At 55.1% G+C, this 24,086-nt stretch overlaps 5 protein-coding genes across 5 annotated transcripts; 2 read left to right on the forward strand and 3 right to left on the reverse strand.

The window, feature by feature from the left end:
- Positions 1 to 689: 689 nt before the first annotated feature.
- JN550_002989 (uncharacterized protein) lies at positions 690 to 2,348 on the forward strand (the record flags this gene model as incomplete). Its single annotated transcript, XM_049314344.1, has 1 exon — positions 690 to 2,348. One exon carries the CDS (start codon positions 690 to 692, stop codon positions 2,346 to 2,348), a length of 1,659 nt encoding a protein of 552 aa, XP_049174824.1.
- Positions 2,349 to 3,548: 1,200 nt separating this feature from the next.
- Positions 3,549 to 5,310, forward strand: JN550_002990 (uncharacterized protein; the record flags this gene model as incomplete). Its single annotated transcript, XM_049314345.1, has 4 exons — positions 3,549 to 3,700; positions 3,758 to 3,998; positions 4,071 to 4,208; positions 4,261 to 5,310. The coding sequence occupies 4 exons, from the start codon at positions 3,549 to 3,551 to the stop codon at positions 5,308 to 5,310; spliced, it is 1,581 nt and encodes a 526-aa protein (XP_049174825.1).
- A 999-nt stretch (positions 5,311 to 6,309) lies between these two features.
- Positions 6,310 to 7,894, reverse strand: JN550_002991 (uncharacterized protein; the record flags this gene model as incomplete). Its single annotated transcript, XM_049314346.1, has 2 exons — positions 6,310 to 6,492; positions 6,545 to 7,894. The coding sequence occupies 2 exons, from the start codon at positions 7,892 to 7,894 to the stop codon at positions 6,310 to 6,312; spliced, it is 1,533 nt and encodes a 510-aa protein (XP_049174826.1).
- A 3,620-nt stretch (positions 7,895 to 11,514) lies between these two features.
- JN550_002992 (uncharacterized protein) lies at positions 11,515 to 15,198 on the reverse strand (the record flags this gene model as incomplete). Its single annotated transcript, XM_049314347.1, has 1 exon — positions 11,515 to 15,198. The coding sequence occupies one exon, from the start codon at positions 15,196 to 15,198 to the stop codon at positions 11,515 to 11,517; it is 3,684 nt and encodes a 1,227-aa protein (XP_049174827.1).
- Positions 15,199 to 22,418: 7,220 nt separating this feature from the next.
- JN550_002993 (uncharacterized protein) lies at positions 22,419 to 23,841 on the reverse strand (the record flags this gene model as incomplete). Its single annotated transcript, XM_049314348.1, has 2 exons — positions 22,419 to 23,519; positions 23,626 to 23,841. The coding sequence occupies 2 exons, from the start codon at positions 23,839 to 23,841 to the stop codon at positions 22,419 to 22,421; spliced, it is 1,317 nt and encodes a 438-aa protein (XP_049174828.1).
- Positions 23,842 to 24,086: the final 245 nt, after the last annotated feature.

Consider the following 24,086-nt stretch of genomic DNA (forward strand, 5'->3'; position numbering starts at 1 on the left):
TCGCGGGAGAATCAGATCTTCCAACGACCATTTACGCGCTCGAAGTCACTAGAGACTCGATAAGTTTGAGAGTGGCGCTGTTGAATGCCCTCTGCCCCCTTTGACCTGAAACGGCCATCGGCTTTGTGGATGTTGTCTCTAAGGGACAAAATATCGTCCCTGGTCACAGACTTTACGAACATCATCGGCACTATGTATGAAAAGTGTTGGCCTCACGGTCTAAAGAATGAAAAGAATGATCCGAACTTAGCTGCCTTTTATTGAAGTTAGGCTTATGATACCCCATTATATAGCAATCATGAGATCTTATGCAAAATGTATCAACTCGTCAGCGTCACAAGTGGTCCCTGGTGCTCCCTTGTAAACATTACTGCTAGCAGCCGCCTGCACCAAGCGTTGTCGCCTCTCGTTTTGATTTGGCCGATTTGGTAATCAATCGATGTAAATGATAAAAAGTACTTCAGTTGCTGATATTAGGTAAACCTACATAATTATATTTCGGTCTGGATGCTTATAGTGGGGCTGCTAAATTATCTACCAGCTGTAGATCAATGTGGTCATTGACTACTACTTATCTCCGTTGCTTCACCCCGAGCTTGCCACCTTTACACACACTCGACAAGCTCTGCTTGTCGCCGGGTTGACGCCTGCAGCGGTGCACAGCAACACCATGGAAATTACCTGAAATGATGCCAGGCATAGCAAGGTCTCCCTACATCTGCTCCAGATGCGTTGGTCCTCTAGCGCGACGCTGGCTGCACGAAGCGGGCAGCCAAGCCTTGGGCCTGCGCTGCTCCTCGTCCAATGCACAATCCTCCCCCGACAAACACCATTCGAGCGAACCCGATAGCAAGCATGAAGCTTCCGCCCAGTCTGACACGAAGCCTGAGCCGGGCCCTATGGCACGCCGCCTCGAAGAAGCCACGGAAGAAGCCCTGTTTTCTGGCGGGCGTGCCGGGCGCCGAGCCGTCGAGGATGCGGGCTTCTCGGAGGAGCTGAAAGAACGCCTGTTGGCCAAGGTCAAGGACGCCCAGTTCCGGTCCGAGCATGCTGCTGCCTTCGCCGAAGCTGGTATGCCGAGTTCAGCCGGCCAAGGGACGCGGCTCAATGCTGCCAGCCAAGCGTGGACGGGCGAAGAGTCGACAGAAGATGCCGTCCTGCGGATGCTCAACGACGCCCGCAAGCCTCTCAGCCCGAGTCTACGGGGCAAACCGAAGCTGCCCGACCTCAAGCCGATCGACATGCGACTCAGCCCGAAAAACAATGCCAGCGCGGGACAGCGCGCCGCGGGAGCGAGAGACAAAGCGGCTATATACACTGGCATGGGCATGAAAAATGCTGACAAGGGCCTCAGCGATGAGGAGAGGGAAAAGTTACGAGAACAGTTACGAGACCGATTCAGACCAGCGGCCAGAGCGCTCCCGAACACCCTCACGGGCCTGGCATCGCTAGCCAATGAGCGGATCGAGGACGCAATAGCCAGGGGCCAGTTCAAGAACATCCCTCGCGGCAAAGGCGTGGAGCGCGATACGAGATCGGACAACCCATTCGTCGATACGACAGAGTACATCATGAACAAGATGATCAAGCGGCAGGACATTGTCCCTCCGTGGATTGAGAAACAGCAAGAAGTGGTGAAGACGGCGCACACATTCAGAACCAGGCTGCGTAACGACTGGAAGCGCTATGCCGCACGTATGATTGCGAGTAAAGGCGGTTCACTGGAGGCCCAGATGAAAAGGGCGAGACGCTATGCCGAGGCTGAGCAGCTGCACAACCCCCGAAAACGGAATCCGGAACAGATCTCTGTGCCGACCAACTCTACGGAAGACCCGGTCATGGTCAAGATCCGGGAGCAGCTCGGCACCGAGCTGACGGACGAGCTCGCGGGAGTTGAGACTGCCACCCAACGTACGCTGGCGGAGCCATCTTCACCCGAAAAGACCGACGTGCCGCCCGTGCCGGAGCCGCCCCTCCCGCCGCCGTTCCGAGACCCGGACTGGCTGCGGACCGAGCAGTCCTACATGAATCTGGCCATCACCAACCTGAACAGCCTGACGCGGTCCTACAACCTGATGGCGCCCGAGCTGGCCAAGAAGCCGTACTTCACGCTGGAGAGGGAGCTGAACGCGTGCTACGCCGACGTGGCGCCGCAGCTGGCGGAGGCCATCAAGGACCGTGCCGCGCGGCCGTCCAAGCCGCCGCCCGAGGCCGGTGGGCTCCGGCCCGGCGGGATCCTGGACCGGTTCAACGGCGAGACGCACAGGTCCAAGATCTACGAGTCCAAGACGCCTCACTACGGCCTCCGGGAGATGTGGCGGGATCTATTCAACCGCGACGCTAGGTGAGGGAGGCTCATCGGAGTTGTACGCCAGGGTGGGTATATGTGGAAAAAGCTGAGACATGATGTTGTTATATGTAGCTGTAAGATGGCAACCTGTTGCAATAGTTTTTGAGTGCCGCAAGAGCACTAACATAAAAAAACAAATATGCTCCAAAAATATTCCGTGTTCACCACGTTATACGTGCCAACTGCGATGGAGCAGAGCACGCTCGCATTGTATCAGCACTTTGTTTGACTTTGGCAGGTTCCTTCAGAGAGCTAGCCATTCAGTGTGGTAGGGGTAGTTTTATTAGCTAGGATGGCGTGCACGATTTGCTCATGGGGTACGAAGAGCCTACCATGTCGATTACGGTACACCTGGTTACTGAATCGACCAGTCCGGAGATCCGGAAGACTGCTCTTCAGGGGCTCAAGTCCCAGAAGGGCCGGCGGTTCGCTATCGTGACTGGGCTTTGCGAGAGAGTCATGATTGCATCCAGTGATCGTCGATCAAAGCCAGGAGCTCATTATATATGTGTAATAGCAGCCTCAGAGCCTCAGGAGTGCCAGAGCCTCCAAATTACCCAGGATTCTTTGGCATGTCCCTGCGCCGGACGAAAGGAAGCGCAGCCAGCTGCTCGGGCCGAGAAAGCTTGTTCGGTGGAGCCTCATGAGCTGCCACCGTTTCGAGCTTCAAAGCTACCCCTGTCTTTTTTGTGAGGTCATCCCACGCTGCCGCCGTGGGATGAATGAGAGGGGGACGAACGTGCAGGCAAGCGACAGGTTCGGGCGTAGTATTTTCATGTCCAGCTGCCGTTCCTATATAAACCATCGCTAACCTCCTCCCCGGACTCCCGGACCTACCATACCAGTTGTTCCTGCTCTCCCTTCCGGACCGTGTGATTGTCCAGTCTGGTGACCCTCGCTGCTGCTCGCGCGCCCCGGTATCGTCAGTGTAGCTGACTTGGCGCGCCCCCCGGTCCTTTAGGTAACTCCGTCATGCAGGTGGAGCCTCGAACCACTTTCGTGAATTGACTTTCGAGTGTTTCGACTCCGATCTAGCTCTCTTGTTTCTTTCCTTTCCTCCATTCTTCATCTTCAGCGGCATTGCGGATAGGACGGGAAAGGAGCCTCGAACCTCACCTCGTTTCCGCAATCCCTCTTGTCCAGTGTCCCTAGGGCCTCTCCTCTCCTTCTCCTTCCCTTATCTGTAGCTGCGGGTATCATGGCGTCCCCGGTGGCTTCGGCCGCCCTGAAGGCCCGAATTCGGCGTCCCTCGATGCTGAAGAAGCTATGCCAGCCTCAAGACCTCCTGCAGCACTTTCCCAATGGCGCTTACATTGGCTGGTCCGGCTTCACCGGCGTAGGATATCCCAAGTACGGCCCCGTGGCATTATCGATGGCCTGAAACTCGCCGCTGACAGCCTGTCACAGGAAAGTCCCGACGTACCTGGCGGACCACGTTGAGCAGCACAAGTTGCAGGGGCAGTTGAAGTACTCGCTCTTTGTGGGTGCTTCCTCCGGCTCCGAGACCGAGAACCGGTGGGCCGGCCTAGACATGATCGCACGCCGAAGCCCCCATCAAGTGGGTAAGGCAATCGCAAAGGGTATCAACGAGGGCCGCATCAACTTTTTCGATAAGCATCTATCTATGTTTCCCGTGGACCTGGTCTACGTAAGTTGTCAAATATTTGCCACCACGAGCTCCCTAGGAGCCGCCTTCTGGATTCCTGACTGATTGTACCAGGGATTTTACACCAAGGACCGCCCCAACAAGAACCTCGATGTTGTCGTGGTGGAGGCAACAGACATCAAGGAGGATGGAAGCATTGTCCCTGGGGCAAGTGTCGGCGCCACCCCAGAGCTCGTGCAGATGGCCGACAAGGTAAAGCACCTATCTTGCGGCTCATGATCTATCACTAACCCCGCTGCCCAAGATCATCATCGAGGTGAACACCTCGTTACCAAGCTTCGACGGACTGCACGATATCACCATGACGGACCTGCCGCCTCACCGCAAGCCATACCTCATCATGGGAGTCGAGGACAGGATCGGAAAGACCTCGATCCCCATCGATCCCGAAAAGGTTGTTGGAGTTGTCGAATCGGACTACCAGGACCAGACGTCACCAAACACACCAGCAGATGAGTCATCCGCGGCCATCGCGACCCATCTGATTGAGTTCTTTGAACACGAAGTGAAACACGGCCGCATGCCCAAGTCGCTGCTGCCCATCCAGTCCGGCATTGGCAACATTGCCAACGCCGTCATCGGCGGGCTCAGCGAGTCCAACTTCTGGAACCTGAAGGTGTGGACCGAAGTCATCCAGGACACCTTCCTGGACCTGTTCGACTCGGGCAGGCTGGACTTTGCCACGGCGACGTCGATCCGCTTCTCGCCCGAGGGTTTCAAGCGCTTCTACGACAACTGGGAGGCGTACCACAACAAGCTGCTGCTGCGGTCGCAGCAGGTGTCCAACTCGCCCGAGATCATCCGCCGCCTGGGCGTCATCGGCATGAACACGCCGGTCGAGGTCGACATCTACGCGCACGCCAACTCGACGTGCGTCATGGGCAGCCGCATGCTCAACGGGCTGGGCGGGTCGGCCGACTTCCTGCGCTCGGCCAAGTACTCCATCATGCACACGCCGTCGACGCGGCCGTCCAAGACGGACCCGCACGGCGTCAGCTGCATCGTGCCCATGTGCACCCACGTCGACCAGACCGAGCACGACCTCGACGTCATCGTCACCGAGGCCGGCCTGGCCGACGTCCGCGGCCTGTCGCCCAAGGAGCGCGCCCGCGTCATCATCGACAAGTGCGCCCACGAGCTGTACCGCCCCATCCTCAACGACTACTTCGAGAAGGCCGAGTTCGAGTGCATGCGCAAGGGCTGGGGCCACGAGCCGCACCTGCTGTTCAACAGCTTCGATCTCCACAAGGCCCTGCAGGAGCACGGCAGCATGAGGGAGATCAAGGGCTGGTAGGCAGACCCGATTGGCAAGGCATTATATAAGAGGTCCCTGTTAGAGTTTGCACATGGAGATCTCTTCACCAGATGATGGGTCTTAGACTGGAGATATGACCAGGATATAGTCACAAACAGTATATACTTAAAATTGCAAAACTCGAACAGTATTAGATATATGTATGTGTGTGTGTGTGTGTGTGTGTGTGTGTGTGTGTGTGTGTGTGTGATCGTGCGAGTGCTTGATGTCGTACTTCACTCTCTGCGCCGCGCCCATCAAATCACATCATCCCAGAAGCATGATAATGCCCGTGTCTACGCTTCTCGGGCCGCTTCACAACACACTAAGTCAGACTAGTACCATGGACCAGTATGCAGAAGCACAGGAGCGGCGCCCTGCCACACCTATCCTTTCACATTTATACTCACACCCCGTCGAAAGACCCAAGACACCATTGCTGCAACTTTCGTATGACTCTCCTGGCCCCACCGGAGCAAGAGCCCGCAGCTCGCCCCATCTTGGTGAGCAGGGGCGTCGGGCTTGAGGTCTGCTTCGGGACACCATCCGGCTGCTGATTGGCTGCGTCGACGCGAGCTAAGACTTACATGGCGCTATAGTCGAGATGGGTCTCAGCTGGCTAGGCAAGGGCGCTATGCTTGAATCGGTGAGGGCGGCCGGGGAGGCTTGTGTTGACTATAACACTCCTAGTTGTTGTCAGTATACCAATGTTAGAAGGTTGACAAAGACGGAGGTGAGAAGCTCGGAGTATAGACACCCAGAGTGCACTGCACCATGGGGAGTACACACGGCGATTGCCACTTTCATAGCGGCCATAGAAGAATTGTGTCCATAACAGCGACATTCATTATTAAACTTATGATCAATTACATCCGGACGTGGTATCGTATACGTCCGGTATAGCCATATTCGTTATTCGCAACAGGGGTCGTCGCCAAATGGCGGGCCTGTCGCTCATCGTCTCCCAATACCTTTTCGAAACGGTGCTCCGCAGCTCTCTCAGACCTCCTCCTTGGCAATTCCATGCGCATCCGCCTTCTTCTCCTCCAGTACAGCTTGCGGCGCCACGTCCTCGACCGTCTCGTCACTGAACTTGAGATCCTCCTCAATTGAAACCGTGTCGGGGATTCTGAGGAAAATGATAGGACCGGCAATCAGAAGAGCGCCGGCACAAACACCCCACTGCAAGCTTGATTAGTACTTCTGAGTCCATTACTATTTGAGAGAGACTTACTGTAGCTCCGAAGACGGTGTTGTACTCGACTCCGATGTTGTCCAACCGCCAAAAGATGGCGGCTCCAGCACTCTGGATGCCCTTGTAGAATCCAGCCAAGTTGGACAGGCGGCGACCTGAGTTGGAGAGCGCACCCATGTACCAGTAGATGCAAGTCTGCCACGCAGCATCGTAAAAGCCGTAGAACATGAACAAGAACATGGGACCAACAAACTCCTCGCCACCACCGCTCTCCCAGTCCCAGAGGGTAGCCGTGCCGGCTCGGGGCAGCTGCTTGACCTGCCAGGCCCAGCCGCCTCCCCAGATGATGAAGGTCAGGGCGAACAGGACAACCAGCGAGATCTTGGCGCGCATGGAGCGCCGCACCTTGGAGTAGTCCAAGGCATAACCGAAGATGACAGCCCCGAAGATCTGGGTCAGCCAGTAGAGCAGGTTGTTTAACGACGAACCGCGGGCGTTGAAGTGGGCGCCGTTGAAGATGTTCAGCTGGTATGTGTAGAAGATGTTGGAGGCGAAGAACATGGGGAACAGGCTGACGACCCAAGGGTCCTTGTACATGGTCTCCCACAGACCAATGAACTCGGACGACCAAGACGGGCTCTTCATCAGGATGATGCGCGAACCGTCCTCTCGCTGGACCTTGTCTGCATTGCAGAGGAAGAGGGCGAGGACAGCACCGATAAGCATGAGCACGATGAAGCCGACGAAAGTGCCGTCGGTTGCGTCGCCGCCGGTGTTGTTAATGTTCTGGCCTAGCGGGATCAGGGCGCCAATGACGGCACCGAGGTTAAAGATGATCCAGAACCAACTGATATACCTGCCCTTGGAGTGTTCGGGAGGGTACGACATCATGATGGCACCCTGGGCCGTCCACAGAAGACCAGCACAGAGACCCAGGAAACAGCCGGCGAAAATGACAAAGCCCATGTTCTCGGTGTGCTTGTAGCACAGAATACTAGCGGCATAGACAGAATAGCCCAGACCACCCAAGCCCAAGGTCACCCGGAGGCCAAGCTTGTTGGCGAAGGTGCCGGAGAAGAAACCGACGACGGCAAAGACCGAGTACAAGGAGACGGAGGCGTTGGTCTGGGCTGTCCGGTCCTTCAGACCCGAGCCTCCCAGGCCGCTGAGCGCGTTGTACATTCCCGGGCACAGGAAGCACACCATGGCGACCATGAACAGCTGGACCTTGGGCGAGGCATACCACAGCTCTCTCTTACCGATGTGGAAGCCCTTGTACATCCAGCCATTGGGGCGCGGGATGGGCTCCCCGGCGGTCGAGGCGTGGGGCTCGGTGTAAGTCTCGGCGGGCGCGGTAGTGGCACCGGGGTCCGCTTTGGAGTCGGCCATGATGAGCTGTGAGGTTTCGAGTAAACCTCGAGGCGTCTCAGTCAAATATCAAGCTCTGAAACTAGAAGCCAAGGCGCATTCCTGGGTTGCGGAGGTCAGCTCTGGATATACTCGTCTCGTCGCAGCGGTGGGTGCGAGAAGGCGGCGCAGGAGGCAGTGTGCCCAGCTAATCTCTAGGCCGGCAGGCCAACATGCAGACGCAGGGAGAGGATGAGCCGACTGACCTTGTTTCTTGTCTGCGCGCTGTGGTTCGCGATCCGGGTAAAGAAAGGGCGTCGTGAACCGGTCAATGCGGATGAAGGCAAGGGAGTAAGACAGCGGGCCAAGCTCGAGAGGTTCCACGCGACGAAAGGCGGGCAGGCCGTTGATTAAGAAGGTTTGGTTGCTTTGCCTGCCACAAGGGTTCGATGGGATTGTCGATCAGGGATTCGCGGCGCCGTGTGGTGTGGAGCTCTGCTAATCAGACGATCGACCCGAGGAGGGGATTGAAGAACGCCAAAACCAATCCCAGAGATAGGGAACAGGACCAGGGCCAAGCACCGAGTACGTACTGCACTCTGACAGACAGACAGACAGACAGCAGATTTAGTGGACACCCGCTGCTATGGTAGCAATCAGAGCCCCAAATGCCTGATGCCACCTCACAGCAGATGGCCTACCGCGTACGGGGCGGGTTACCGGCGACAACGTTTGATGGGTGGCTGACTGGCTGGCTGGCTGGCTGCCGTTCGCTATGTCGAGGTACAGCAGGCAAGGATGTATTAGGATGCCGGAGCTACGTGACACTGAAATGGATGCGATGAACACACACTGTCGACCATACGGGCATAGTAAGTATGTAACTTAGTTACAGTGGAAGCACCCGACCCCAGTGCCCTAGGGGCCATGGAACCAAGCCACTCCTGCTCCCTACCGCCCGCCCGCCCTCTCGCGCGCTGTAACGACACGAGGACATGCTCCTGAGCTGCTCCCAAGGACGATTAAGCATTGGGCCAAGGCCCAGCCGGGGTAGGTAGCGGCCGAAGGATTCAGAAACGCATGTGGCTTACTCCCGTCCCTGCAATACGATAGGTCAGGGAACAAAGTGCCATCCCCAGCTTCGAATGGCCTCATGATTCACATTTCGGTTTTCTTGACATCTGGGGCGCCGCTGAACTATCATTTCCGTGTCCTGACTTGGGGCAGCCTGCTTGTGCGCTGTCCAGCGTCGTACTATTACGGCACTCTGTCCCAAGCACCTTACTCACTCAATTTCAGGCCGAGCTCGATGACTCGGCAAGCTCGCGATCCATCTCATTACGAGTCGGCACGACATGCCCTCATGGCCTCATGCTCTCTTCTCTGCCTCCCTCCCCCCAAGAACTAGGACAGGTCCTCCCCCCAAGAAGAATTTCCAAAAGCAGGGATCGCACGCTGATTGCCGATAAGACATGCATGTCGCGGACCGACTCGCAGCGTCTGCAAGCCCCTATGATTCGCCCGCCGCCGCCCGTATCACAGGACCCCAGCCCGCCCCAATTAATACGCCCGCCGTCCCATTGGCCTGCCAGAAGCTGGGGAAGCAAGCTCCCCATCACCGATTGAGGAAGGCGGCCGCCGGGGCCCTCCCAGAGAAGCCAGAGAATCTCTGGAGGGGGGTTTGCTTTAGGCCCCTGGGGCCACCACCCACACAGCGCACCAGACAGGCTTGGATTTTTATTTTAGTGCGTGCGTGGGCAACGGGTCTTGGAGCTCCAGTCCCCATGTAACGTAGCAAACAAGACCGATAGCTATCGCGTGGTCGTCTGGTAGTTACAGTAGTTCGCGAAGGACCCTGGGTTATTTACCTGACTGTTGAGATATGAATAAGCCCCATTACATAGGTACTGTGTCTATGATTACACAGGGTCTCCCAACCTTGTGTCTGATTTGAGCCCTATTCGGACGACAGCAAAAACCGTGTCTCACGTGCCTCGGCCAAAGCCATGAAAGCTGGCAGAATACCAGAAAAGAAAATTGGTTAGGGGACCGATCTACTAAGTTAGTCAGTTAGTAGTAGTATGAACCGCCCACGGGAGACTACAGCGCCGAGCAGCTAGGCTCGTCGGCCGCCGCAGATACCCGTCGCCAGCGAACATTAGCACTCGCTCTCTGAGAAACTCTTAACGGGCTATTGACCCTGCCACAGCGTCGTCGCTTCGCTCGTGACTATATCAGTACGTAAAGGTTATGCGCCGTAACTCAAATGACCCCTATCTCGGCTATCTGTCGTCAGGCCTTCTTTCAATCTCCAGCGGCGCCGCACTCTCGCATGAATTGTCCGGTGCATGCCTGGGTGCCACAACACCACCGAGGCGAGGTTACATGACCCCCTTTCGGGCACGCCTCCAAACCGATCCAGATTGGGCCCTCCTCGGAGACTGGACGCTTGTGCGACCCCAAAATGAACCGGGGTCTCTACTACTGCATACACGCGCATACCTCCATTCTCCAACGTCTCCTCTGACGCTCGAGCAAGCTGACTAATCTGTGGTGTTCGCAAAACGAGCGATCGCGTCTGGATAGGCCTCACTGCTCATCCTCGAGTGACGCATATCAGCGGGTAGAAGCTCCATCTGCACACGGTAGAAGTAGGCTTCATGCCACGACTATAGAGTAAGGTGGGGCTGGAACAGACATATGCCTAACCACGTTCTTATCAACATCCTGTCCACCCATGCCGTTGGGATGCGGCTCTATAGCTAGCCTGCCTGGCCCGTCGCGTGCCATTCAGCATGCGCCTCGGAGATCAGTGGTTTGTTACCATTCCGGTGGGTAACGAAGTTGACTTGGTAGATCCCATGACCCTGCCCCAACGTTACTGAGGCTACCCTGCTATCGCGTACGTTTCTCCCGCAATCCTTAAAACGAACAGACCCACAGACGTGGGACGTTGGGTACATAAGTACATGTATAGTGTGAGTGTATAAGTGAATAGTATGTATTTATATATATACATATCAGAGCAACGTATTGCGAAAGGTAAAGCCAATGTCATTGCCTGCTGGGCTTGTACAAGAAATCCTATCAAAGTCTGATTTGATTGCGGCGTGGGCCTTTTATATCTGGCACTGCCGCCCCTTTTGTCTTCCTCTCCAGCGGGCCGGCCACGTAAGCCGGCCGGGCTGTTCTCATAAACCATGAAGGAGCCAGCGAGGTCTCCATGTAACAATTATACAATAGAAGCTGCCCAGACTCTCGAGGGCCTCGAAGCAAAATTACACCCCGAAGATGGATATTCCAATCATTCATGCGCCGTTCCCATGACCCGAAAGTCGTCACAATCATGAACTCCCACACCATGCCGAGCGATATCAGCAATGCAAGCAACTTTCCCCCTTGTGTGACCGGTTGCCATCCAGTAAACCCATCTTGGGCTCCTTTCGAGCCGTGTGCCCACCACCAGAAGCCCAGGATGCTGTGATTGACATTTGACGACGAAATGGTTAAAAACAATAAATACAGTTTGCTCAATAAGAACGTAAGAACGATGGGGTATCAATAGATTTAGGAAATGATCAGATAGACTGAGCGCTGGGCACAAGTTGAAGGGGGGTCAAGTGACAAGGGGGGTGCTTGCAGGTGTCCTGAAAGCAGTGAATTCAAATTGGCACGGGTGTGTTGTTGTGGTTGCCTCGATCCCTCGAGATCCAGGACAGAAGGTCGGCCTTTTGGTGGGCGCCAGCATTGGCTGCCGGGCCTTCGATGGGAGTACGGGCGGCATTCTCGCGCGGCTCAAGCAGCAGACTCTTGCGGTAGTAGCTGACCTGTACATTCCCCTTGTCCGATTCTTTGACTCGATCGATTTGAGCTTGCATCCATTCCTGGAGGTCGGGGACCTCGGTCAACCGATAGGGAATCTGGAATCGCTGCAGTTCCCCGATGATCTTGGCTGTACGGCTGTGCTTATCAAAGTTGACGACTGTCAATCCCTGATCTTCCGAAGACCCAGGAAGCTGCTTCGTCGCAGGGTTTCCTATGTCGACGAATGTCAAGTCTGTCAGAAACATACCCAGGAAGGGCAGACACGGTGGTACATGGCCTTGCAGACGAGCACGAAGCACCTTGTTGTTATTCGACGGCTCAACAATGGCTTGTAACGTCTTGAGCATCTCGCGCCTCTTTACGCTCACCACCTCCCACGTCTTCCGAAGGCGGCTGATGATGGAGCTGTTCAGGCTACAAATGATTGCCATGAGGCCATCGTAGTTGTTGAGCAGAAGGCACTGGTGGGCAATCTTGATCCATTGCTTGATGGTCGCTGCTCGTTTCTTGACATCGGGATACTGCAGGATAGTATCGGCAACCAGATTTGACAAGTCCGTCGAGAAACCGGACATTGCCTTTACGTTAGGAGACTCCATGCCTCCTTTCTTCATCCACTGCGAGCCAAGCAGTTCCTCTGGTAGAATAGAGCAAAAGACGTTCATTTGCTTCAGCGTCAACTGTCGCGCTATCTCCAGAGGATCAAAGTCAAGAACAGAGGGCATGCTCCCGCCAGACTTCCAGTTCTGAAGCAAGTGCTGCTGGCTCTTGGACAAAAGTGGATTGGGCAGGGGCGTCTCAGCTGGAACAAACTGAGAGATTGATGTGCCGGATTTACTCATGGACGAGACAAGGCGAGGGACCAAGGATCCATCGGTTGATGAGACTCGATCAGCGAGTTCTGCAAGTCGCTTGCCCGCCGACGGGAGCAAGGATCCAAGCTTGAATTCTGCGAAATGACGAATGGTTGGGAGAGCCTCATGGTCAGTCGACTCACGCCAGTGTGATTCGAGCCATCCTTTCATCACATTGTAAACCCTCAATCGCACAGGACTGGCCATATGAGGGGCTTCACCAACGTAGTCGAACCGTTCGGCCAGGGCCTCAGCCAGCTTGGTAGGCGTGCAGAATAATCTGAAGGTCAAGTAGAAGGCGGAAACGAACACTGCATCTGGAGTTGACTCGTGAGTTGTCAGACGCTCAACCAAGGCAGGTAGTGAACCTCCAGTAACCTGGCCCTCCTTGTTGAAGATAAGCTCATGAGCATAAGTCTTCTCAAGTAGCCTGGACTCTACGTCGTCGACTTCGTCCGAAGTGCTGACGCTTCCCGCAGTGCTCAAGTCTGATAGTGACGGCTGGTTCTTTGGAGCTATTGCCTGGTCCGGTGTTGTTGCCCTCGTGGATGTCTGAGAGACGATGCTCGACTCCGAGTCTCTGCTAGGGTATGTGATGTTGGTACCGGAACTGGATGCCGTTGACGTTTCGGAACGGAAGGAGCCCTGGTATTCGCTGTCATGTGAATGCTCAGTGGTTGGACTGTAAGAGTCATCGCGGAGGAGCGTGGTTGTCAATCTGGGTAACGGCGGTGGTGCGGGCCGCAGCGATGCCACCGATGATGCCACGCTGGAAGCAGTATCATCAATCTGGCCAGACTGTGGGCGTGATCCTGGCTCTGAGGAGTGCTCCGCTTCCTTTCTCTCTGAAGCCTCGGCGTCAGGCACGTCGGGCAACGGCTTATCCAAAGAGAGATGTCGTGGTTGAACTGGCGTAGGGGATGTCTCGGGTGACTTGATGCCTGGTCCGCTCACTTTCTCAGGCGTGCTTGGTCGACTCCCTGAAACCTTGTCGAGCACCTCGAAATCAATCCCAAGAGATCCATTCTCCAATTCAAATTCGAAATCACCTATCCTCTCAATCACCCACTTTGTCTTCTCAACACAGCCACCCGCTGCTTGAACACACCCCATTGCAGCTTGCAGGAGTTGGCTGTTGTCTTGCAGCATAATCATGTCCTCAATGTCGGGCTCCACGGTACTCAGGATGTCCCGCGCGGAGTAGACCAGGTCTCGAATTCGGTCGTACATAACAGCGCGAGCTTGGTCTAGTGACTCGGAGCCAAAGGGATTGTGCCTGCAAACTGTGTCTACCACGGCAAGGAGATCCCCGCCCAGGGTGGCGGACTGTTTGATGGCCAATGCTAATTCTGACCTCGACTGGGACTGCAGTTGCAGCCGACCGATAAAAGAACCAAGGTATGATAACAGGGTGTCATGGCTGGAGCTCAACCGCGATGAGACAAGATTTTGTGGTTGACTTGATGACGAAGCGCCGGCCATAGACACCCTGTGTGATATAGTTGCCGACAATCGATTGCCGCGAGGTTGATTGGCCTGAGACATGCGATGACTTGTCGTGTTTGATGGCGAACAAACGAAAGAGACACGATTAGTGGCCGGTGCGTTTGTTTGCGCGCCCTCGCTTGGTTCCGATGGCAGCAAATCGGCGGCTGTTCCCTCTTCGGCCGCGCGGGATCCCGCATCTGCTTCGCTGTTTTGCTCGTGCTCGAAGGCTGACGAGTCAGCTGGTGGGGTTGGCGGGATGTAAGATTCTTCAACAACGGTTGCCATAACTGTTACAGCCGCAGGTGCGCGTTGCCGTCGATCCTCTTCTTGCAAGTCGAGAAAGCGTACCCCCTTGACAACGATCTTAAAGGCTTTAAGTATCATCTCATCAATGATATCATTGACATCCTCCTCAACCGGTGGGCCATTTTTGAGAGCCTCCTGTAATCTTTTGGCGGTTTTGACAAGCATGGATAACTCCGAAAGCAACGATTTGCGGCCTCGTCGGAGGCCATCGTTACGTTGTATAATTGGCGATTCCCGCGTCAAGCAATTCGTGCACTCCTGCGAGATATGTTCAGTAGCAACTCTAGAAGGGGAGGGTATAATCCATACCAGGAGGTAGCGAACACCTGCAATGATCCCTTTCATGAACTCTTGGTTCCCAAAGATATCTCGCTCGTTCGTCGTCGTGCTTCGTAATAAGTCCCAGAAATTCAGCAACGCAGACAGAAGATTCCTCATTTCCTCCGGGTCATATGCCTCGCAGTAATTCGTAGGTAGCCAACCGCGAGCGCCAGATATCAACAATGTGCCGTCAGCCCATCCATTCGTGTGTATCGAGTGCACCAAAACCACATCACCCTCGTTCAGCGGCAGAGTGACCGTCGAGTCCGTCGCAATATAACTTGGATGAAATGGGTAAAAGGCCCTTAAGAAGTTATGAAAAACCGGGTGCGGCGCACACTGTTGTGCGACATCGTCGTCGTCGTCTTCGTCTTGGGAGCCATTGGGAGTCATCGGCGGCGTTATATGCGAGCTGGCCTGCGAGTCTGTCGTCGATTGAACCTCGTCGTGCGCATGGTCGTCTTGTCCATCACTCAAGGATCCGGATCGAACCCTCTGTAGGGCAAGGGGCGCAACTTGTAGACTCGCCCGCATCGATTGGTCGTCAAGCATTATGAATGCTGCGCGAATCCACGGCTGAAAACCATGGGCAGTAATGTGCGTCGTTTCCGTTTAAGTGTGGCGCTGTTACTGAGTATAGAGGCGCGTGCTTCTCTGCGCCGTTAAGCTCTCTTGCGCTGAAATCGTTGCTAATTCCCAAGTCCTTTCCTCGCTTCCAAAGGACGGTTTTCCGAGGCACAACTAGGAAAGTAAACCACAGCGGCTCGAGGTATAGCGCGCAACAGCCTGTCTGTCAGAGGCGATGCTCGGGGTTCCTATGGCATGGAGTGTGAGTATTGGTACGCGCATGAAGGGGCAAGTTTGTTGATTGTCTCAGGCGCAGACTAGTATCTCGGGATATGATGGAATGAAGGGAGACGGATGGCAATGACGAAGTAGAGACTGGACTGTATGGAGGGGCTCAATTTGGAATGTCAAGGTTCTCCAGTCGGTGCGGTCGACCGGCTACCTAGCTACTGAGCTCAATTCCAGGGGACGTCCTTGACGCAGAAGTTTCAAGCGCCAGTCCCATGACGAGACCCATAGACCATAATGCAATGCCAGACGGGGGGGATTGTGGAGGGCGGATATGGATGGTGCCACCTTTGTATTGGGAACGGGCGGTTCTTGCGTACCTTGGGGGTCGTGTGTCTTCTCGATGCAGAGATAGTTCTATTTTCGAGCGTCTTTTGCCGTATCTCTCTTCTTCTTTTTCCCCTTCTCTCCTAGTGGAAGTGCCGAGGGTAATTTGAGCCAACGGAAATTTGAGCAGATAGCTGCAAAAAGTAGCAGAAGCCTTCCTCAGACCAGATTCCTAGCTCCAGGCTACGGCCAACTAGGGGAAGACGGGAGCAACAATGTACTGGGTTGGCGGTGGCGTTGGTTATGGCGGAAAGACACGGTCCTGTCGATCCGTCTCTGCTGTTGTGTAAAGCTCGGGAAATCGACAGACAGATAGATAGCTTGCCCTCGAGATGGTCGATGACTGCAACGCTGCTCAGGCCAAGTCGAATGCGCCGAGCAATTGACCTTACAACGACAGATGGAGGGGGGGGCAGGTGGCTCTTGAGGCTCAACGAGCAGCACAAGTGAATTGACAGTGAAGGGGCCGGGCAAGTATCGTACACACGGACTCTAACTCTCTAACACTCTCCCGGACACGGGGGAAGTGATCTTTCGCAAAAACGGACGCAAAGTAGGGGACGAAAAGAATGTCTGGAATTCTGCTGCCCGCCCAAGACAAGACAAGACAAGACAAGACGTGAGAAGCAGGGCACAGAAGAGCTCGAGATGGAACCAGGAAACCGAGCGTCGCCAGGTGAGGTGCGCATCTGCACGCAATTATTCTAATTACCGTCGTCGATATTGCGACCCCATCCCACGCTCAGAAGGAGCATGGCGCGGAACTGGACGTCGGTCTGGTCACCGTCTGGACGACATCGGGGGAGGGGGAGGAGCGACCTGCGCTAGGGGCACGCACCCAGCGAATTGGGCGCTGCCCGGGGCAATGAACAGCCCTGGAGGTACCGCAGTACTATTTGGACGGTACTTTACCCTATCGACTACCTAGGCACGTACTGGACCGGCTGCATGGCGCCCCAATACAGACAGTCCCGACCCCCGGCTCGTCACAGCCAGCAACGTCGCCAACTCGGGAACCTTGGACTGGTCCAGGGTGCGTCGACAGCGGCACACAATGGCCCGTTATGGACGACTCGTTGCATGGTCACGTACCTGCCGCACGATTCATAACGGCACGCCCATTAGCGAGCTCGAGGACCCTGGGAACGAACTGCGAAAGATGCAACTGTGGTTCCGCAAGTCATGGAGCGGAACAGAAGCAGGGGGCAGGGGCTGCACGGCAGGGGGGGCAGGGGGGCAAGGGGACAGGGGGCCAGGGAGAGCTTCGAGTCTTGGACCGGGGCCCACCCTGGACCGCAGATGGCAGGGGGTCGACCATTCCATTGAATGCGGTGGGCAGGGGAGAGCCTTAGCCTTGGACGACACCGAGGAGCTTGCACCGCGCATTGTGCACCTGAACAACCGAGAGCTCTTTTGCCTGGCGATGCCCCAGGCCCCAGGGTCCTCGAGTGTCAAAGCTTCCCGCTCGTCTGCCCGTCTTCTGCTATAGTAGTCTCTCGCCTCGTGGGAGAACGCTGCCGACTGGGTGATTGCAGCGCAATGTTCCCTCGTTGGCCTTTTTGCCTGCCGGCTTGCCCCACCACCACCGGTAGATCCTGACGACTTCCAAAACGCATGCAAGAGTTTGAACGTCGCACGTCCGTCAGTCTGCCCGTCCTTTTGCCCGCCGTTTGTGACCCGACAGTGAGCACACAGTAAGTCGAGAGGTCTAGCGGGACTGAGTGGCCAGCTGAGATCGTCCATCGGGTGCCAGCTTCATCCACAACGCTTGCGCCACACGGTGATCAGACCGTGTCGAGCTGCCCTCGCGGCTCGCGGGAGATGGGACGGCATCTCTAGTCTATATTGGGTTTTCCGCAGTACAGGTCTGGAAAGACTATGTATGCCAGGCACGGACATGTGCCGGCAGAATTAGCTCAATACGAGGGAACACACATCTCTACACTCTACATCAGAGTCGGGACTTGGGGCCGGACCAAGCACACGCAGATGGAGCGCAAGCTCACGTAGTTGGCTGACACTGTCATGTACTTATTGGTCATCATTTTGCTGGTTCAACCCCGTGCTGCAATTCGACCATGGGCAGACGCAATGCACTACTATGGTACTGAGCATTGTCCACTTATACAACAAGAGTCGAGCTTCCGCAACAGGAACGCATGTGGCCGGGGTGATCTTCCCGTTGATCTACAAACGCAGCCCGTAATTAGGGCCTTTCAACCGCAGAGTAGAAACCGGGGATCAACGAGTTAAGCGCGCTGGAGGGAACACCTCCTCGGGGTAAATGACGAGAATAAGCAATATTGTCGGATGGCAGCAACAGGTTTCCAGCGTCGGTCGTTGATGCATGCCCGGATGGTGTTCCAGGTTGTCCACACGCAGCGGCAGAAACGAACGAGCCGTTATAGTGAACGGACCGCTATGCAGAAGTAGATATGCGATTGGAGAACGGCATGCCAACTGTCCCATCAACACGGCTTCGTTGGGCTCTGCTCCCGCACCAGCCTGATTGGACGAAAGACAGCCTGAGGAGAAAAGATTTGCTAGCAATGGCTGGTAAGCATGATATGCCAACCACGGTTCTGCAGAAGTTTGGGTATGATCAAGGATTTGAACCGTCAGGTACTATTTTGGCCGATGTTACGTCGGCTGTGGTTCCGCGGAAGGCTGACCGTTGACTTGGACAATCTCAGTCGGGCTGCGGAGGTGTTCTGTGCGCACACCCTCCGTCGAATGCCTCTCGCAATCTAAGCCTTTTGTCATTTCGATTAAGAAGAATATTCCGTTTTCCGTAGCCGAGTACCACTTGCAAGCGCATTCATCTTACACAACAGCAATATTGGGCTTCAAGGACACAACCTCGCTATTCGATATACCCATCAGGTGCCTTTCGTCACAGCAAGTTGCAGCTACACTGTTTCCATTGGCCAAGAACCGCCAATCAGCTCCACGGCGCGAAGCCCTGATGTCTATCTTTTCCTGATTACGAAGATCGTGTCAGCGCTCTCCACGCGCGGATAATACCGTAGTGCATCGCGACATGGATCAGCTTAACTTGCCTAGAATCAGCACTCTAAGCGGGCCTGAAGAGATGCAGGGATTATCTTGTGACAGGTCCAGTGCAGCTCGCTTCTTGACAAGACTTATGCACCGTCAACACGTGCAAGCTTCACTGCAGAAAACCGTTGTCGACAGCCAGTAGAGCTGGTTGCTTTTCTGGACAACAGTATAGCATGCTCGCAGAACACTTACCGCAATGGAGAAAACACTTGCCATATTGGCTTCGATCAACCAGCGGCTGCCACGCAGTGCCTTCACGAGACTCGCTTTCCCCAGTATCCAAAGTCCCAAAGGACCTCGGGACCCAAGACTTCAAAAACCCTGGGGTCAGATCATGACTCGAGCTTCCACAGCTTTAGAGTTACGGCGTTCCCTCGCTCAAATTGTTTTTCTCCACCTATTTTTTTTCTAGGAATTTTACTAAGCTGTGCCACACATCTGTCAGTTTGAAGCTGGGGCAAGGCAAGAAGTCCATCGGAAGATCTCCTTTTGGCCATCACACCGCGACAGTACAATGTCTCGAATAGCATCCGACGAAAAGGCTTGGCCTGCGATGCATCTCGAGTATTGATTGTCACAGGCGCTTGCTAGGTGATTGATCCTGTGGGGCGCGATTTATGATTGTGAGTGTCTGAACAATTTCCTGATCCGGTGCCTAATGTATCGAGCTGCACCGAGAGCCGACCACAGCATGCAGTTGGATGCGATCCCTGCCTGATCACATCATGTCATTCGGTCGAGATAACCTTTGCAGTTGAACGATGCACACAATCCAGGCCCCAACGGATCTGAAGATTGACACTGACAGCCTGCAACACTGTGGAGCGGGTTCCGATCTCAGGACGCGGTCAGTCAACTCAAGTTGGCAACAGCTAGTCCCCCGGTCCCCGAGGTCCCCGGCCCTACAGATTGTCACACATGTGACGCAACGCGACGCTCCTCACACCGGAACGTTGACGCATTGTGATCCGACGCCCACATAACAATACTGGTCCTTTTCAATTCCATCCGCGCGCCACCGGGTCGGGACGAGAAGTTGAGTTTCACGTGGCCGATGACCGCAGGCAAGTTTCACAACGCTGCTGTGCACGTCTGACCGCAGTTCGACATTCGAACGTCGCGCAAACGTCGCCCGAAATAACAAGCTTCGTCCAAACCTCATCTCAACTCGGGTGATGTGAATGCACGCGATATCCGACGAAGTCCCGATGGCGTCACCTAGCATTTCGTGGCGTTTGCTCCTTGCAGGTTGGTCTATCTGCAGCGCGCAAAGTACGCAACAGCAGAGCTTGAGTGCAGACCCGACACTCTGGTAAATGGTGTTGGTCCAGGGCCACGCCACCGACTCCCACTTCCCCTGTGGGCCTCAAATCTCGAGCACCCCCAACTTGACACACGATCACTCTCGCTTGCGCGGCTTGCGCGCGCTTTCCCGGGCCATGACGACGGAGTGTTTGTTGGATCTTGGGCTGGTACGATGCGCAGTTTTCTCACAGATAAACTCACCCCTCTGGACTGATGGACGCATTGGAGCTTTGTGCCGGGAATCTTTGACAACCCGACAACATGGACCGATAATCTCATTATCGAGCAAACATGCGAGCCGGAAAACTCTCACACATGTTCCGGACCCTGCCGATGGGTCGGCATCATTCTAGAGCAGGTTCCTACCGTAGACGAGTAGATACGTACGTCCATGTACAGCAGCAGAGTAGACCTAGTCTCTCTGGTCTCCCGGGATAAACCCAGCGTGAGCTACCATGCTGATCATCCGGCACTGACTTGAGGTACGTAGATGTTTTCCGAGTTTGCGTGCTTGGGTGTCTTCCTGTCAATCCGAGAAACCCCTGTAGAGCCGCGTCACGATTTGGTACGCCGTCTCCCTCCTACTGCCATTACGCTATGACTGCAGTAGTTACCAAGCTGCCGGCGCCAACTTTAAAAAGATAACTTACCGTTTGGCTAGATTCTTCTATACCCAGCCCTTTGCCTTTCCGAAAGACCTGCTTCAATTCACCAACACTGTACATGCCGACTGCCTCATGAAGTGATATAAACTTGATCAAGACCAAAAAGCAGCTGTACTTGTCAACGATCTGAACTGTGGCCCAACGAACCTGCCCAAATCATCTCAGAAGGTCCTCACAATCTGAATTGCGTCCCCACCATGGGTCAACCCAAGAGTCACCATTGCACAGACACCCGAGCTGTTGAGCTACCAGCTCCCAAGCTTCGCCCGCCGCTACTCCGTAGAGCGGCGAGTAGTCTGCCTGGCCAGAATCAACTCTATCTGAGTGGTCTACTAGGTAGGCCATCAACTACAGCTTGGCCCGCTTCGAAGATGTACTAATGAACAATGCCGCGAATGGCTCGTCGATCGTGAATTCAGGTGAGCCGCCAACTGCGAACAAAATCATTTTAGCCTCCGAGTAGTAATAAGCTACGGGGTATAGCCCGCTGCGACCCAATTTAGCTTGTGGGGTTACGACTAATCCGTGGTAACGAATTGCAGATGAGCATTTGTATTTGTGTTCCATTCAAGTGGATCGCATCCCTTGAGGCATTCGCGATCCGTTGAAAAAGACCAGTGCTGCAGCTTCGTCACCAGTAGATCTCCCGGAATTCCGGTGATCCAAGGTGAATTGAAGCAAACTCCCTGTAAATGTAGGAAGAAGCTCTAGTAAGACTTCTAGACGGACCAGAAGCTAAGAAAGATGGACCCCTATTTTTAGCGCCGAAGTCAGAATAGGCATATCCCAATGTGGCATAGCGAATGCGATCGACGCCAGGGGAACCAAGATTCTAGCCCCCAATCCTAGGGCGGATCTAGGGGTTGCCGCTGAGTCGGTGAGCTTCTCTGTGTGACTATTTGGTTGCTAGAGTGCGCTTTCGAGATGACGGTCAAGACGGTTTGCACATGACGTGCGTCTCTAAATGGAATGACATGCGCCCGTTGGGTGTCTCAGCCCGGTCCAGTATCGGCCTGGTGGCGTGGCGTGGCGTGGGGGAGATGTTGGGGACACAGTAACTTAGACCGTTCAACCAACTCGTACTTTTGGTGTCTGCTCTCACGTAGTCTGCCCGAGCTACATCACACAGGCTGCCCTGCATTAGACTCGTCTACGATTCCCCAGAGGGGCGAAGGAGCTGACGTTTACCAACAGGTTGGTCGTGCCGCATTGTGCAGTAGCTGCCTGCATAGCTCGGTCGACGGGGAAGCGGGAGAGCTTTGCTAGAGACTTGGCCGCTTCTCCAACGACCTGCATGTCTCACTTAGTTTCCCCTTTTGGGCTCGCATATAGCCCTTCCCTCGCCTCATTCGTCGCACCCATGTCGGCCAGACCTGATCGCCACCTGAGCGTCTGCCGTGCGCGTTGCAGTAGCTCCGGTTACCAGAAGGTCCGAACCTGCCCTGTCTACAGACATAAGTACGCATAACATTTGATCCACAAGTCTTAAGAGGTCCAATATATACATGTGTATTGTGTTATCATTACGGAATACAGCATCATGGTGCACGTCTTTCAGCCCTACTGAGGGGCATAGACAAACGCAAGTTGATCGATCTCGTCTCCATCCTGGCCCAGGTACCCAACAATCTGCCATCCGGTGGGCGCTGTGAAAGTCGTACAGTCCGATGTCGACGTCCCAGATTCCAGAGTCTTGCCCGCGCTGGTCGTCGCCTTGATGTAAAAGATGCGGGTCTGGCTGTCCTTTTGTCCCTGGCACAGCTGCGCGCTCGTCCAGTACTCGGTGCTGCCGAGTGTGAGGGTAGCTGCAGTGCCGCCGGTGCCTCCGTGCTTGAGCGCCGTGCCGTCGCTGAGGGTAAGGCCAACGCTGTCGAGACGGTTTGCGCCCGAAAAGCTCAGTGTGGCGGCCTTGCGACCAGTCTTGGCCCCGAGGGTCGTTACATCACTGAACCATGTGCCGTGTGGCCCTCCGAAGAAGTTGGATTGGCGCAAGGAAGACCCGGAGGACCAAGTGAAGTTCACCAGAATTGGGTTGTGATCCGAAAGAATGCTCCCGTTGGACTGAAGGAACTTCGGGCTTGCATACTCGAAGCTGGCCGCCTGCAGGTTGACGAGAGCACTGCCCCTGTAAAAGAGCTTGTCGACCGTCTCGCAGTAAGATGTGGCACTGGGGTTGTCGCAGAGCGTTTCTTCCGTCGGGACCACACCGTTGCGAACCAGCTGAAGCCAGGCATCAGTCAAGCCGTTCTGGGAAGAATAGATTGTGATGTTGTCGGCAGTGCGTGTGTATCGGCTGTTGGTGTCGCCGAAGACAAGAACAGCATTTCCGGTGCTCCAAGTGTCGATATAGTTAGCGACCTGGGCGAGGTTGGAATTGCGAGCAGTCTCATCGCCATCCTCAGTACCCGCATCAGTGTGCAGGTTATAACAGTCTACGTAGACACCATCGTCCACCTTGAGTCTCATAAAGGTAAAGCCCTTCGGTGTCAAGCAATCGTTCGAGGATGCATCGGAGCACGTGTCCCATTTCACCCGGGTGTAGTCAATCCAGTCGAAGTTGGCCAAGGTGTTGAGACCGGAGCCGAAGGGTACCCCACCGGAGGTTGCCGTGCGGTACTTGTGGTTGTCGGTCTCGTAGATGTTCGCATGGTAATTGAAGTCCTGTTTGGGCGGGAAACCCAAGTTAGTATCTCTTTTTGTTTCATTGAGATCGCCCCTTGCCGGATCCTAACTGAGGCTAGAATTTTGAAACTCGGGGTCTGCCTACTTCTTGAACGTGTATGATATCATACCCATACTCGGCGAACTTCGAGCCGATAGTGCGGGCGTTCGTTGCCTTGTCGCCGGGGACTTCGTTGCCGTTGAAAATGGCTGGCAGCCCGGCGACATTCATAGCCAAGGCATTGAAATCACCGCTGGTCGCAGCCAGCGATTTGCCCACCAGCGCCGTGGACAGGACGACGTTTACAGCGGAAGACTTCATGGCGATGGATCTAGGGTTACAGATGCACTGGTTGCGACGAAGAGCCGGTGAAGCGCAACACTCTCTCGTTGACGACCTTCGAGGCCGGCTTCCTATTTAAACGCTGCAGACCTTGGGTCCCATCACGATGTCATTTCGGCGCAGTCCCTGTTTGCGCACATCACCTTGCACATTGATGGAGCTGAACCTGCGGAAACTTTCAATGGGGCCGGCAGCTATCACCTATCGGTAACACTCCCCAGCCT

Source organism: Neoarthrinium moseri (genome assembly GCF_022829205.1).
Source record: "Neoarthrinium moseri strain CBS 164.80 chromosome Unknown scaffold7_Wmoseri_CBS_16480, whole genome shotgun sequence".
NCBI lineage: Eukaryota > Fungi > Ascomycota > Sordariomycetes > Amphisphaeriales > Apiosporaceae > Neoarthrinium > Neoarthrinium moseri.